Raw genomic sequence first — 14,979 nt, forward strand, 5'->3', positions numbered from 1 at the left:
ATGGATGAAAATGGACGTCCTTGTTTTCTTTTGGGTTTCTGGCATAACTTATCTCACTTGGCCCAAATCTATTGTAAAGCCCCACCTAAACATCAAATAAAGCCTAACTTTCCTTTATGAAACATGATTGTTCCTTGTAGCCCAATAAACTAATGGTTCAACACCGGACTTATCTCAACAGACAAAGGTTCATTTTAAATTCCTATCTGATAACTAGTACTAACAAATCTAAACAAAGTAAAGTGTAACCTTGAAGGATCAATCAAAAACTATAGATAAAACTTGTTATATTATTCAACAATATTAGATGAACAAATGTAATCTTAAGAAATCACAAAAAAATATGGAGTCTAATTACAAATAAAAGGATGTCAAAAGCAGAGCATCTTATACTTAATCGAGCTCAAATTTTACCACAACAAACAGAACTTTTATGAAGCCCTCTCACAATTATTCCACACGTATGTCAAAGTTATTATTGTTTCAAGACCATGAAGGGTTAGCATCACATTTAACTCAAACCATGAAAATATGTCTCAAAATATTTGACTATCAAACTAGATGCAAACAGTGGCATAAGTCTTTAAGCAGACAAATGACCTCTTTCTTTTAATAATATGTACCTAACGATTTAGGAAAATTGAAGAAAGCTTTTCAGTTTAAATCTTTGATCCTTCCGATAATATAGCTTCAAATGCATACTAAGCAAAATCCTAAGCTAAGATCGCAGCTTTTTACTATGCGACAAATCGACAAATACAAGCTCCGGCTTTAAAATCCAAACGAGAAAACCAATGAATTGCGAACTAGAACACGACGACACCGGAAACTTCAGGCTAATCTGAACGCCTCAACCCGAACTCAGTCATACTCCATATTATGAAACGGAATCTAAACCAGAGAGAACTTGAAGGTCTTTGATTTTACTTTTTTGATAAGAGGAAGATGATGCATCCCTGGGGAGTTCTATAGTTTTGGCTGCAGAAGAAAATCGAATCCGCTGGATGGGGGGTCTTGCCTCCTTTTGTTGAAGAAGATCCAGAATAGGGGGTTCTCGTATGTCTATTGCGGCTCTGCTTTTATTTTGTGTCCTCCCTTTTCTAATTTAGGAATTAGGTACTATTATATAGGGGTAGGGATTAGGTTAGAGGTATGGGCCTAGGAATTATGGGCCTGAGAATTATGGGCTAGGTCCAAAATTAGGCCTAAAAATGGGTTGCTCGAGCCCAAGTTTTATTCTTTCCCTGCCAATGAGATTAAAATGATCTCATTTATTAATTAGTCCTACTTAAGTAAAATAACTATTAAAATAAGACTGACCATTAAAATAAACTATTTTTTTTTGGTATTTTTCAAGATTAAAAATGACTATAAGACATTAATGAAACTATTTTTTTTGTAATTTTTATTTTCTTGTAATAAAATAAAGTAACAAAGTAAAAATTAGTTGAAATAACTATATTAGGCCTAAAGTAAATATTAATATGCTAAAATATAAAAAATCTTGGGGATGGTCAAAAATCACATGTCTACAGTTGCCCCTCTTTGACTGGAAACGCGAAGAGTTTTCAGACAAAGAATGACTAGACAGGTTTTTGACCCGACCCTTATTTAAGGAGACCAAAGTTAAGAGAAAAGGGGAATGTGACCGAGCCCTAGTATTTGAGCTGCCTACATATCCTTGGCTATAAAGGAATCAGGCCACGTGTAGTTCAGAAGTAAATGAGGTGATGGAGTACCGAGGTGGAGAGCCGGTCGAGGTGTCGTTCCACTAAGGTTCTGGTCCGCGATCCCGTTATTACATCAAAATCAAAAATAAAAAAGACTAACTAAGCCTATCAGGTACGAGTTATAAGATTCATATCTATGAGTCTTCTAAAGCTTGATCTTGAGTCTTGGTTGGTTCTTCATGTAGACCCTGATCTGAATCTTGATGCTTGTTAGCCGCAGGTGTTGGTTCAATCTTCTTCAACTTTTCAAACCAAGACGGGACATGCAGATCTTGTGACCTCAGCCTTGTCTTGAGCAGCTCACAACTTTCATTAACTTCTGCATTTGGATTCACTTCTTGTCTTTCTTTTTGTTTTTTTTTGTTTTTATTCTGGATTGTGACTAACTTCTGTTGATCATCTTGGACTGCTGACTCGCATTCTTGACGCGAGCTTCTTTTGTTGCTGACCTGAATTTCATTCTGAATTGAATTCCCTTTTTTTCAGGTGGGCGCCTGATTGCTGAACTTGAACCGTCTTCTCTTGTTACTTGACACTGTTTTCCCTTGCACCTTAAACCATTTTCCCTTTGAAACTTGAACTATCTTCCTTCAAAACTGCTTTCCCTTGAAACTTGAGTTGTCTTCCTTCGAAACTGCTTTCCCTTGAAACTTGAGTTGTCTTCCTTCGAAACTGCTTTCCCTTGAAACTTGAGTTGTCTTCTTTTAAAACTGCTTTCCCTTGAAACTTAAGTTGTCTTCCCTTGTTCTCCAGGTGGGTGCCTAATTACAACAAAACAAATAAAACAAAAGAAATTTTCCTGCCCCAGTTTGATATTGGGAACATCTGTGAGTGTTAACAAAACAATAAATCACCTGCGTTGCTGATGAAGGATGCTATGATGAGAGTAAAATTAATGAGTTGACTAGGATGTGCATCTCCTAAAAATGATTGAGCTTGCGGAAAACTATAAACTAAGCTTGACTAAAGTAAAAACTGACTCTATTCTCCAGGCGGGGCCCCCTGATTTCAAGAAAACTAAACATCGATAATCTTAAGAAAACTAAAAAAATGACTCCCCTTTTTTTTCAAATTCAGACTTCCTTTTTTTTTTAAAATTATTATCCTAGGAGAAAATTTATTGGACTAGATTTTCTATCTTAGGAGAAAGATTCATCAGACTAAGATTTTGATCCTAGGAGAAAGTTCATCATACTAGGTCTCTTTTCTACTTCTTTTTTGGTATCTTAGGAGAAAAGTTCATCGGACTAAGATTTCTATCCTAGGAGAAAGTTCATTAGACTAGGTCTTCTATCTTAAGAGAAAGATTAATCAGACTAAGATTTTGATCCTAGGAGAAAATTCATCAGACTAGGTCTCTTTTTTTGGTGTCTTAGGAGAAAGATTCATCAGACTAAGATTTTTATCCTAGGAGAAAGTTCATCAGACTAGGTTTTCTATCTTAGGAGAAAGGTTCATCAGACTAAGATATTTATTTTTTGTATCTTAGGAGAAAAATTCATCAGACTAAGATGTTTATCCTAGGAGAAAGTTCATCAGACTAGGTTTTATATCTTAGGAGAAAGGTTCATTAGACAAAGACATTTATTTTTGTATCTTAGGAGAAAGATTCATCAGACTAAGATGTTTATCCTAGGAGAAAGTTCATCATACTAGGTTTTCTATCTTAGGAGAAAGGTTCATCAGACTAAGACATTTATCCAAGAAGAAAGATTTATGAGACTTGGTTTTCTTATCTTAGGAGAAAGATTCATCAGACTAAGACATTTATCCTAGGAGAAAATTCATCAGACTAGGACTTTTTATCCTAGGAGGAAAAATGTAAATATCAATGGCAAGATTTTATGCACAATAGCAAGACAAACAAAGGCAAAGATTTGAGAAACTTCCCTTTGTAGTCTCTTCTTTTCTTTTCTTTTCTTTTCCTTCTCTTTTTTTGTTTTTTTCTTTTCTTTTTCTCCTTTTTTTTTGAACCACTTTCCTTGCACTACTTTGTTCCTGTTTCGCACAAAGAAAAATTGGTCAGTTTTGAAAATTGTGTCAGTTTGTGGCCTTGAGTCTTGGGCAACTTGGCTTCTGCTCAATCAACTTGAGTCGGTCTCAAAAGACTTTTATTTTGCACCAACTCTGATTGTTTCACACCAGTACCATTTGTATTTGCAGCTCAAACAGCCTTATCCAAATTGGATATCTTTGCTTAGGTGACCTTTTCCGATATCTTGAATGACTTCTTGCTTTTGAGCAATTTGTTGTTAGAGAGAATCACCAGTTATTTTTGCTTGCGCCAAGTAGGCTGACAAGAATCTTTAGGGGGAGCCTTTGCATGAATCCTCAAGGCATGTTGATAGTAACAACTGAGTGTGCTGGCCAAATTCACTTTGTGCAACTGAAAAGCTGGTAGCAGTTTTGAAATCTTTTCTTGCTTGTTTTGACAAGGACTGACTCTGAGTAGAGGACACAATGGTGCAAAAAAACAAGTATTAACAAGAAATGCCCATGTCGGAAGGACAAAAGGAAGGATTATTTTCTTTTTTCAATAACTAGCCTTAATGATCATGACATGCATTTTGGACTCAACGGCCTGATCTACCAAACTAATCCAATCTTCCATTTTACCATTCTTATGATCTTTGAAGTCGGGCCTATCCATGCCAATACTTTGCATCAACTTCACGACTCACTTTCAACTAATGATGCCCCGAGGAATTTTCACCATCAAGCCTCTCTCATTTATTCATCTCTACTTACCGTCGCCTTACTGTGCCCGTGAGGGTTTTCACTAGTAAGACTCTCTCATTTTTCTTTTTCTTTTTCTTACTTTTTGTGAGTAACTTGACAGTATTGTATGTCGTGTGACAACTGTTGCTCATTGCATGCTTCTCTTGGCATTCTTGAAAACATATTAGGAGGTCTTTATTTGGAAGGTTTTTGGATAGGCTTGGACGAAAGGCCACATAAGGCTCAAAACAGACTAAAGATGACGGGATTGTATACTTACAACTTTTGGAATCGACTCTTTTAAAATTGAAATAAAATCATTGCTCCAGTTTCAGCTATTGGGGATTTTTTTTGATTTTTTTTTCTTTTAAATTCTTATTTGGTTGGACCGAACCATGAGGCTGCCTAAGTATCCTTTTTTTAAGGAATCAGGTCGAACGTAGTTCAAACGTCTGACCTAACTAATTTTTTTCATTTTTCTTTCTGTTGTTTTTTTCTTTTCTTTTCTTTTCATTTTTTTCTTTCTTTTTCTTTTGTTTTCAAAACAAGTTGCCCCAACTCTTATTTTTATGGCATGGACCTTTGACAAATCCTTTCTTCCTTTTTTTTTAACTTTCTAAGAATTGCCCCAGTTTGTACTCTTGGGACATGAATTTTTTTTTTCTTTTTCGTTTTTTTACTCTAAACTTGATTCCAAAAGAGGGTAGTCAAAAAAATAACACAGGCTCAAAAGGGGTAGCGAAGGATATAAAGTGTTTGGGTAGCAGAAAAAGGGCCTCCCAACCTCGAGAACGTCAAGGATGGTATCTTTTCGCAATCATAGCATTGACGAACATGTCTATCTTCTTGATGTGCCGTGGTCACAAGACATTTTTTCATCCCTTAGTGACAAACATTTCAACAAACTTTGATTAGACATCCTCAAGCCCGATCTTCACAATGATTTGAAGGTGAATTTTACTCGACCTTAGTTCCAAAGTAATCCAACTCTTTATTCATCCTCAAATGTATTTTTTATAGTTATCCAATTCCACATTAAATCAGTTCCTAAGATCTGGCCAAATTTTTCGCATACATGTCATGTCATTAGAACTAGCGACAAAAGAACTAGGAATAGAAAGACACAAAAGGACAAACTGTATTTTATTGAGTAACGGATGAAAGGGTTTTACAACTAAACAAGCAACCCAAAATACGAGTTACAACCCTAAAATAACCCGAATAATAAAAATAGCAATAGAACAGACAGACAAGACTCACACAAACAAAATGGAGGGATAGAAGAGTTTGACTCAATAAAACAAATAAAATCTAGATCACAACCCTGAAATAACCCAGATAATAGAAAAAATATCAAAACAAGCTACCAAGATTCCTTCCTAGTGAGGAGGGAATGACTTTTCAATTGCTAGGTTTGACATTTAGCCACAAATTTGCTCATCAGAATCATCAGAGCCTTCTCCAATTTCAACATCATTAACTTCAGTTAGCAAGTTCCTGAGAGGATTATCATACTCCATGTCACCAGGAATCATCCCCACAAAGTGTGCATCATGATATGCAGGTAAAGGATTTTGCGCGATATTCTGGGTGTCACTATCTTGAATCACAATCAGGTTTTCCTGGATCATCCTTTCTATTTCTCTTTTCAAATCCTGATAGCTTTCAACATTGTTCCCCTGGGCATTGGAATGATATTCACACCTTTTATAAAGGTCAAAGTTTCTTGCACGGGATTATTTGGAGGAATATGTGCAATCATGTCATGCTGCTTTAATTTCTCAAACAAGCTTGCATAGGACTCTCTTATTGGTGTAATGTTATCTTTCAGCCTTTGTTCCCTTCTATACCCCTGGCTTGGATGTGGGTTATAGGGCATTTGAAATTTTGTAGAGGCTGGTGGAGATTTTGCGGTGCTGGTGCTCGCCTTCTGGGGTGTCTTGGTGGCCGGGCAACATACTGAGGTGCAGCAATGGAGTATTGAGGGTTCTGAAGTGGATAATAGTATTCAGGGGAATCATGGGAAACCTGATGAGGTTGCTCATATCTTCGAGATGCTCTCCTAGGACCTCTTCTCGACCCTAATGTCATCCTGATTTCTTTGTGCTTCTCTTCGTGTCACTAAAATTATCGGATTCAATCGGGACAGCCTGAGTTGCGGCTTTGAGAATTGCTTGACTTATAATTTTGCTTGTCTTAAGACCATTCTCAATCATTTCCCCCATTTTGATTGATTCCGAGAAGGATTTACCCACTGCGGGCATCATGTTTTAAAAATAATCTGGCTCTTGATCCTGAAGGAAGACAGTGATTAACTCATGCTCATCCATGGGTGGCTTAACTCTGGCCGCTTGCTCTCTCCATTTAATGGCATAGTCCATGAAACTTTCAATTGGTTTCTTCTTCAAGTTTGAAAGGGAATTGCAGTCTGGGGCAATGTCAATGTTGTATTGGAACTGTTTGACAGAGGCTTGTGTCATGTCATCCCAGACATACCAGCGAGACGTGTCTTGATCCATAAACCATTCGGAGGCTACTCCCGTAAGGCTTTCCCCAAAATAAGCCATCAACAATTCTTCATTTCTTCCCGCACCTCTCAGTTGATTGCAATACCTTTTCAGGTGGGCTATGGGATCTCCATGTCCATCATACTTTTCAAATTTGGGAGTCTTGAAACCAGGCGGCAAGTGGACATCGGGGAACATACATAGATCTTTGAATGCAACACTCTTTTGACCTGCCAACCCCTGCATGTTTTTCAACCGTTGTTCTAAGCTTTTAACTCTTTGGGTCATTTCTTCCTGTATCATCTTTCGGGAAGGCTTCTCAATGTTTGCAGGAAGATCAAATGAGTACAAGTGGTACTCAGGAGAGTGGTACTGCTCTTGCTGTGTAGCAAATTGAGACTCATGACGAGGCTGTCCTTGACCACTGGCCCATGCTTGACACATTTCGGTCATTTGCTGTTTCAGTATTCTATTTTTCTCAAACACAGTAGACTCTTGTTGAACCCTATGACCCTGAGTCTCTTGAGCACTTGTAACAGCTTCGATGTCAGTTATCATTTTTCCATGGATCTTGTGTTTCCAGCTTACCACAAATTGATCACCTCAACATTCTTCACAATTCAAAACAAAATATGTTAGAATGGACTCAGTCGGTCCTTATTATTATCAATATTTTTTCATTTTTTCATTTCTTTTTAATGGTGATCGAACCTGATGTGGGTTGCCTACGTATCATGTGGGAACATGAATCAGATCTTGCGTAGTTCGGGAAGATCATGAATAAAGTAAATAAACTAACCTTTTTTGAATTTTTAATTTTATTTTTTCGAAAGAAAGACTTATAAAGAAGAAAGGGAATATTTTTAGATTTTGATTTTTCTTTAGCATTTTTGCTAAGAAAGACTTCCAAAGAAGAAAGATTTATTTTTGAATTTTTTTTTCTGGAATTTCGAAAGAAAATCTTCTATAGAAGAAAGAAAATATTTTTAGAATTTTATTTTGAATTTATGAAACAAATGCTTCTAAAAAAAGAAAATATTTTTGAATTTTGAATATTCTTTTTAATTTTGGAAGAAGAATGAAAATATTTTTGGATTTTTGGAAGAAATTAAAAGAAAATATTTATGTATATTTTTTTAAAAAAAAAACAATTAGGGTCTAAAAGAAAAGCTTTCTAAAGAAGCAAGTAATGGAAAATATTTTTGGATTTTTTGAAAATTGGGGTCTCAAAAAAAAGACTTTTCTAGAGAGGAAGTAAAGGTATTTTTGGATTTTTTGAAAATTATGGGCCGGAACCGATGAAGTTTGCCTACGTATCTCACATCCGGTGAGAATAAGACCCGTGTAGTTCGCCAAGTTTTGACGGAACAGAAGAAAATATGACTTATTTTGAAATGACTTTTATTTTTTTTTTTCTCAAAATTTCAACAGAATTTCAGAGTAATTCAAATACCTACCTCTTACTCTCTTTTATTTTCTCTTTTTTTTTCGATTTCATTTTATTTTTCATTTTATTTCCCTATTCTAGAAGCCAGTCAGCATGCAAGCCGAAATAGACAGATACGCAAGTAGCATGTAAGATGTATCAGGATGGTCTTTTAATTTGGGTGCACCTGTCCTAGACAGACCCAACCCCTATGTTGAGTCCCCAAAGTCAAATACACATGATATAAACAAACGTTCCTACTAGGGATCCGGCATGAGGCTAAGTTATTCTAAGCTAAAAACCTAGGTATATTGTTCTATGCTTGTGTACCCGAGCGGACAACTCGAGCCGAGGAGGGACCTACATATCGGGAACCAAAAGGCCATCCGGCTTTGTAACTTGTCCGAGCCTCTTTCTTATTTCAAGGTATGACACTAACAGAAGGAGGAGTCACGCCAGCGTGCACATCCCCGAAGATGAGAAGAGAAGGGTTTCTTAACAGTTTATATACAATTCAAATAATATCAAAGCGGTAAAAAGCGGTATTTAGCACATTAGGCTCAAACATGCAATAAAATAAGATAATAAATAAAGCCAACTATAACAATTATTCTAAGCTCGAATTCTTGAACCCTGAACCAGAAGTTTTGGGTTCTTATCCCCAGCGAAGTCGCCAGAGCAATCACACCTTCTTTTTTCCTACACCCGGGAAGGGATATAAGGGGGAGTTTTTTTCAACTTAAAGTGACAATCGAAACTGAATTATTTTTATGTAAAATTCAGAGTCGCCACTTGGGATAATTTATGATGTCCCAAGCCACCGGTTCAAACCCGAATAGAGGAAAAGAATGACTCTGTATTATAGTCCGCGAACACAGAAATCCAGGTAAGGAATTATGTTAACCCGGGAGAAGGTATTAGGCATTCTCGAGTTCCGTGGTTCTAGCACGGTCGATCAACTGTTATAATTGGACTATTTACTTGATTTTAGTACATGTTTTAGCCGATGGTGCAATTTTAACTTTAAAATTGCTTTTAATATTTCAGGAAAATTTAAGGTTATTTAAAACACATCGTAAGCCACGCTATATGAAATGCACCCGCGGTTCACGATACGTTCTATTTAACCTTGTTGGAAATTAGAAACGGGTCACATGAAATGTACACCCGGAGTTTGCAACATGTTTATTTTTACTGTTATTCGAAATTATGTCAGGTCACATGAAATGCACACCCGAATTTAGATTTACGTATCATGACCATGTCACGGGAACCATATCCATGGCCATGATAATTTATTAATCGTGCCAAAAGCAACTAGCGCATTTAATTATTTTCCTAATCTTTGAGGTTGTAGCAAGGTCATGATTTATGGAAGTCATTATAGAGGAGCATGAAATAGATTAATTAGTTAAGGAATGGTGGGCTAGCTACATGTATTTGAGCGAAATTGGGCCAGCATATGGATGAAAATGGACGTCCTTGTTTTCTTTTGGGTTTCTGGCATAACTTATCTCACTTGTCCCAAATCTATTGTAAAGCCCCACCTAAACATCAAATAAAGCCTAACTTTCCTTTCTGAAACATGATTGTTCCTTGTAGCCCAATAAACTAATGGTTCAACACCGGACTTATATCAACAGACAAAGGTTCATTTCAAATTCCTATCAGATAACTAGTACTAACAAATCTAAACAAAGTAAAGTGTAACCTTGAAGGATCAATCAAAAACTATATATAAAACTTGTTATGTTATTCAACAACAGTATATGAACAAATGTAATCTTAAGAAATCACGAAAAAACATGGAGTCTAATTACAAATAAAAGGATGTCAAAAGTAGAACATCTTATACTTAATCGAACTCAAATTTTCCTCCGACAAACAGAACTTTTATGAAGCCCTCTCACAATTATTCCACACTTATGTCAAAGTTATTATTGTTTCAAGACCATGAAGGGTTAGCATCAAATTTAACTCAAACCATGAAAATATGTCTCAAAATATTTGACTATCAAATTAGATGCAAACAGTGGCATAAGTCTTTAAGCAGACGAATGACCTCTTTAGTAATATGTACAGGACGATTTAGGGAAATTGAAGAAAGCTTTTCAGTTTAAATCTTTGATCCTTCCGATAATATAGCTTCAAATGCATACTAAGAAAAATCCTAACCTGAGATCGCAGCTTTTCACTATGTGACAAATCGACAAATACAAGCTCCGGCTTTAAAATTCAAACGAGAAAACCAAGGAATTGCAAACTAGAACACGACGACACCGGAAACTTCAGGCTAATCTGAACGCCTCAACCCGAACTCAGTCATACTCCATATTCTGAAAAGGAATCTAAACGAGAGAGAACTTGAAGGTCTTTGATTTTTTTTATGAGAGAAAGATGATGCAGCCCTGGGGAGTTCTATAGTTTTGGCTGCAGAAGAAAATCGAATCCGCTTGGTGGGGGGTCTTGTCTCCTTTCATTGAAGAAGATCTAGAATAGGGGGTTCTCGTAAGTCTATTGCGGCTCTGCTTTTCTTTTGTGTCGTCCTTTTTTTTTAATTTAGGGATTAGGTACTATTATATAGGGGTAGGGATTAGGTTAGGGGTATGGGCCTATGGGCCTGGGAATTATGGACTAGGTCCAAAATTAGGCCTAAAAATGGGTTGCTCGAGCCCAAGTTTTATTCTTTCCCTGCGAACGAGATTAAAACGATCTCATTTATTAATTAGTCCTACTTATGTAAAATAACTATTAAAATAAGACTGACCATTAAAATAAACTATTTTTTTTGGTATTTTTCAAGATTAAAAATGACTACAAATCATTAATGAAATTATTTTTTTGTAATTTTTATTTTCTTGTAATAAAATAAAGTAACAAAGTAAAAATTAGTTGAAATAGCTATATTAAACCTAAATTAAATATTAATATGCTAAAATATAAAAAATCTTGGGGAGGGTCAAAAATCACATGTCTACAACCACATCTGCGGTACCGCATTTGAGGCCATTCCTCCGCTTCTACAGAAATCACTAACCAATCCAAAATCGAATCTGCAACTCCGCAGATGCGCCCATCCTAACCGCTTCTGCGGTTCCTGACATTCTTCCAAAATCTGCTTTTGCGGCTCCTCTTCCGCACGTGTGGGGCCACACCTGCGGTCCCCAATCTGCTGATGCGAAAATACCAGAAGCAGCAATTCAGCAGCTGCAACAACAATCCAAACTTCCCGTTAACCATCCGAAATCACCCCGAGGCCCCCGAGACCTCAACCAAAAGCACAAACATATCCTAATACCTTATTCAACCTTGTTCCAATCACTAAAACATCTCAAACAACGTTAAATCACCCAAAACACATCGGATTCAAGACAAACTTTCTAAAATCTTCCAAATTACGCTTTCGATCAAAATCCCAAACAAACCACGTCCGAATAACCTGAAATTTTGCACACACATCCGAAATGACCCAATGGAACTACTGTAACTCTCGGAATTCCATTTGGACCCCTATATCAAAATCTCGCCTATCAACCGGAAATCGCCAAAATATCAACTTCGCCAATTCAAGCCTAAATCTACTACGAACCTCAAAAATTCATTCCGATCACGCTCCTAAGCCACAAATCACCTCCCGAAGCTAACTAAACCATCGGAACTCACATCCGAGCCCTAGAACACATAAGTCAACATCCAGTTGACTTTTCCAACTTAAACTCAATCTAAAGAGACTAAGTGTCTCAAACCTTGCCAATTCCTTTCCGAACTTGATCCAACCAATCCGATACCACAAAACGCGGATAAACAAAGCATAAAGAAGCAGAAATAGGGAGAATGGAGCGGTATCTTATGAGATGACTGGCCGGGTCGTCACATCCTCCCCAACTTAAACAAACGTTCGTCTGCGAACGAATCAAGAATGTACTTAAAGCTTCAAGCAGGTGAGGATATTTGCACCGCATCTCCCGCTTGGTCTCCAAGGTAGCCTCCTCCACAGGGCGACCTCTCCATTGCACTTTCACTGAAGCTATGTACTTCGACCTCAACTTTGATACCTATCGACCCAAGATAGCTACTGGCTCCACATCATAGGTCAAATCATCATCCAACTGAACCGAGCTGAAATCTAGAACATAAGGCGGGTCCCCAATATACTTTCGGAGCATAGAAACATGAAATACCGGATGCACACTCGACAAGCTGGGTGGCAAAGCAAGCTCATAAGACACCTCCCCAATCCTCCGAAGCACCTCAAAATGCCCAATGAATCGAGGACTCAATTTCCCTTTCTTCCCAAATCTCATGACACCCTTCATGGGTGAAACCTTCAACAGAACCTTCTTGCCAACCATGTAGGACACATCTCGAACCTTCCTATCAGCATAACTCTTTTGCCTTGACTGCGTTGTACGAAGCCTCTCCGGAATCACCTTCACCTTCTCCAAAGCATCCTGCACCAAATTAGTCCCCAATAGCCTAGCCTCACCGGGCTCGAACCAACCAACTGGAGATCTACATCGCCTCCCATACAAGGCCTCATATGGAGCCATCTGAATACTCCACTGGTAGTTGTTGTTATAAGCAAACTCTGCGAGCGGTAGAAACTAATCCCATGACCCTTCAAAATCAATGACACAAGCACGCAACATGTCCTCCAGTATTTGAATAGTGCGCTCAGACTGCCCGTCCGTATGAGGATGAAAAGCTATGCTCAACTCAACCTGAGTACACCAACTCTCGCTACACAGACCTCCGAAACTGCGATGTAAACTGGGTGCCCCTATCTGAAATGATGGAAATAGGGATACCATGCAAACGAACAATCTCTCAGATATAGATCTCTTTAAAGCGTAGGTAGTACATACAGGAATGAAGTGCGCGGACTTGGTCAGCCGATCCACAATCACCCAAATAGCATCAAACTTCCTCAAAGTCCGGGGAAGTCCAACAACAAAGTCCATAGTGATCCTCTCCCACTTCCACTCGGGAATATCCATCTTCTGTAGCAAGCCACTCGGTCTGTGATGCTCATATTTCACCTGCTGACAATTGAGACACCGAGCCACAAATCCCACAATATCTTTCTTCATTCTCCTCCACCAATAGTGCTTCCTCAAATCCTGATACATCTTCGCGGCACCCGGATAAATGGAATACCGCGAGCTACGGGCCTCCTCCAGAATCAACACCCGAAGACCATCCACATTGGGAACACAAATCCAGCCCTGCATCCTCGAGACCCCATCATTATGAGGATCATCATACTGGCACTCTCTGATGCGATCATATAAGGAAGACTAAGAAACCACACAAGCTAATACCCGATTGGGCTCCGAAATATCTAATCTCACAAACTGATTGGCCAAGGTCAGAACATCAACCACAAGGGGTCTCTCCCCAACTAGAATATATGCCAAACTCCCCATACTCACTACCTTTCGACTCAAAGCATCGGCCACCACATTGGCCTTTCCCGGATGGTACAATATAGTGATATCATAATCCTTAAGCAACTCCAACCATCTCCGTTGCCTAAAATTGAGATCCTTCTGTTTGAACAAGTGCTGGAGGCTATGATGATCAGTAAACACCTCACAAGACATACAATACAAGTAATGCCTTCAAATCTTCAACGTGTGAACTATGGCAGCCAACTCCAAATCATGAATGGGGTAGTTCTTCTCATGGGGTTTCAACTGACGAGAAGCATAAGCAATAACTCTACCCTCCTGCATCAACACACAACCAATCCCAACTCTCGAAGGATCACAATACACGGTATATGAACTTGAAGCTGATGGAAAAACCAACACTGGAGTTGTGGTCAAAGCTGTCTTGAGCTTCTGAAAGCTCTCCTCACACTCGTCTGACCATACAAATAAAGCACCCTTCTGAGTCAACTTGGGCAAGGGCGATGCGATAGATGAGAATCCCTGAACAAACCGGCGATAATAGCATGTCAAACTAAGAAAGCTGTGAATCTCTGTGGCTGAGGACGGTCTGGGCCAACTCTGTACCGCCTCTATCTTCTTTGGATCAACCTGAATACCCTCAATGGACACTATGTGCCCCAAGAAAGCCACTAAACTGAGCCAAAACTCACACTTGGGAGAATTTTGCATAAATCTTCTCCTCCCTCAATCTCTGCAACACAACTCTCAAATGCTCTGCATGCTCCTCCTGACTGCGGGAATATACCAGAATATCATCAATGAAGACTATGACAAACGAGTCAAGATAAGGCCGGAACAGACTGTTCATCAAATGCATGAACGCTGCTGGGGCATTGGTCAGCCCAAACGACATCACCAAGAACTCATAATGACCATATCGGGTCCTGAAAGATGTCTTAAAAATATACGAGTCCCTGATCTTCAACTAGTGATAACCTGAACGGAGATTAATCTTCGAGAACACTCTCAATGCGAGGCAAAGGATACTTGTTCTTAATTGTTACTTTGTTCAATTACCTATAATCAATGCACATTCTCATAGTGCCATCTTTCTCCTTCACAAATAGAACCGGTGCACCCCAAGGTGACACACTAGGCCGAATGAACCCCTTATGAAAGAGTTCCTAAAGCTGCTCCTTTAACTC

At 38.4% G+C, this 14,979-nt stretch overlaps 1 protein-coding gene across 2 annotated transcripts; it reads right to left on the reverse strand.

The window, feature by feature from the left end:
• Positions 1 to 2,037: 2,037 nt before the first annotated feature.
• On the reverse strand, positions 2,038 to 10,929 carry LOC142166305 (uncharacterized). 2 transcript variants are annotated; one of them, XR_012696623.1, is made up of 2 exons: positions 10,557 to 10,908; positions 2,038 to 2,491 (listed from the first exon to the last, which is right to left on the reverse strand). XR_012696623.1 is itself a non-coding variant. In XM_075225247.1 (2 exons), exon 2 carries the CDS (start codon positions 7,511 to 7,513, stop codon positions 6,719 to 6,721), a length of 795 nt encoding a protein of 264 aa, XP_075081348.1. In that variant the 5' UTR covers positions 7,514 to 7,566; positions 10,557 to 10,929; the 3' UTR covers positions 5,569 to 6,718. The 2 variants fall into 2 exon arrangements, 1 of the variants encoding a protein (XP_075081348.1); XM_075225247.1 differs by lacking the exon at positions 2,038 to 2,491 and adding an exon at positions 5,569 to 7,566 and having other exon boundaries at positions 10,557 to 10,929.
• Positions 10,930 to 14,979: the final 4,050 nt, after the last annotated feature.

The sequence above is a fragment of the Nicotiana tabacum genome, chromosome 11, assembly GCF_000715075.1.
Source record: "Nicotiana tabacum cultivar K326 chromosome 11, ASM71507v2, whole genome shotgun sequence".
NCBI classification, from domain to species: Eukaryota; Viridiplantae; Streptophyta; class Magnoliopsida; order Solanales; family Solanaceae; genus Nicotiana; species Nicotiana tabacum.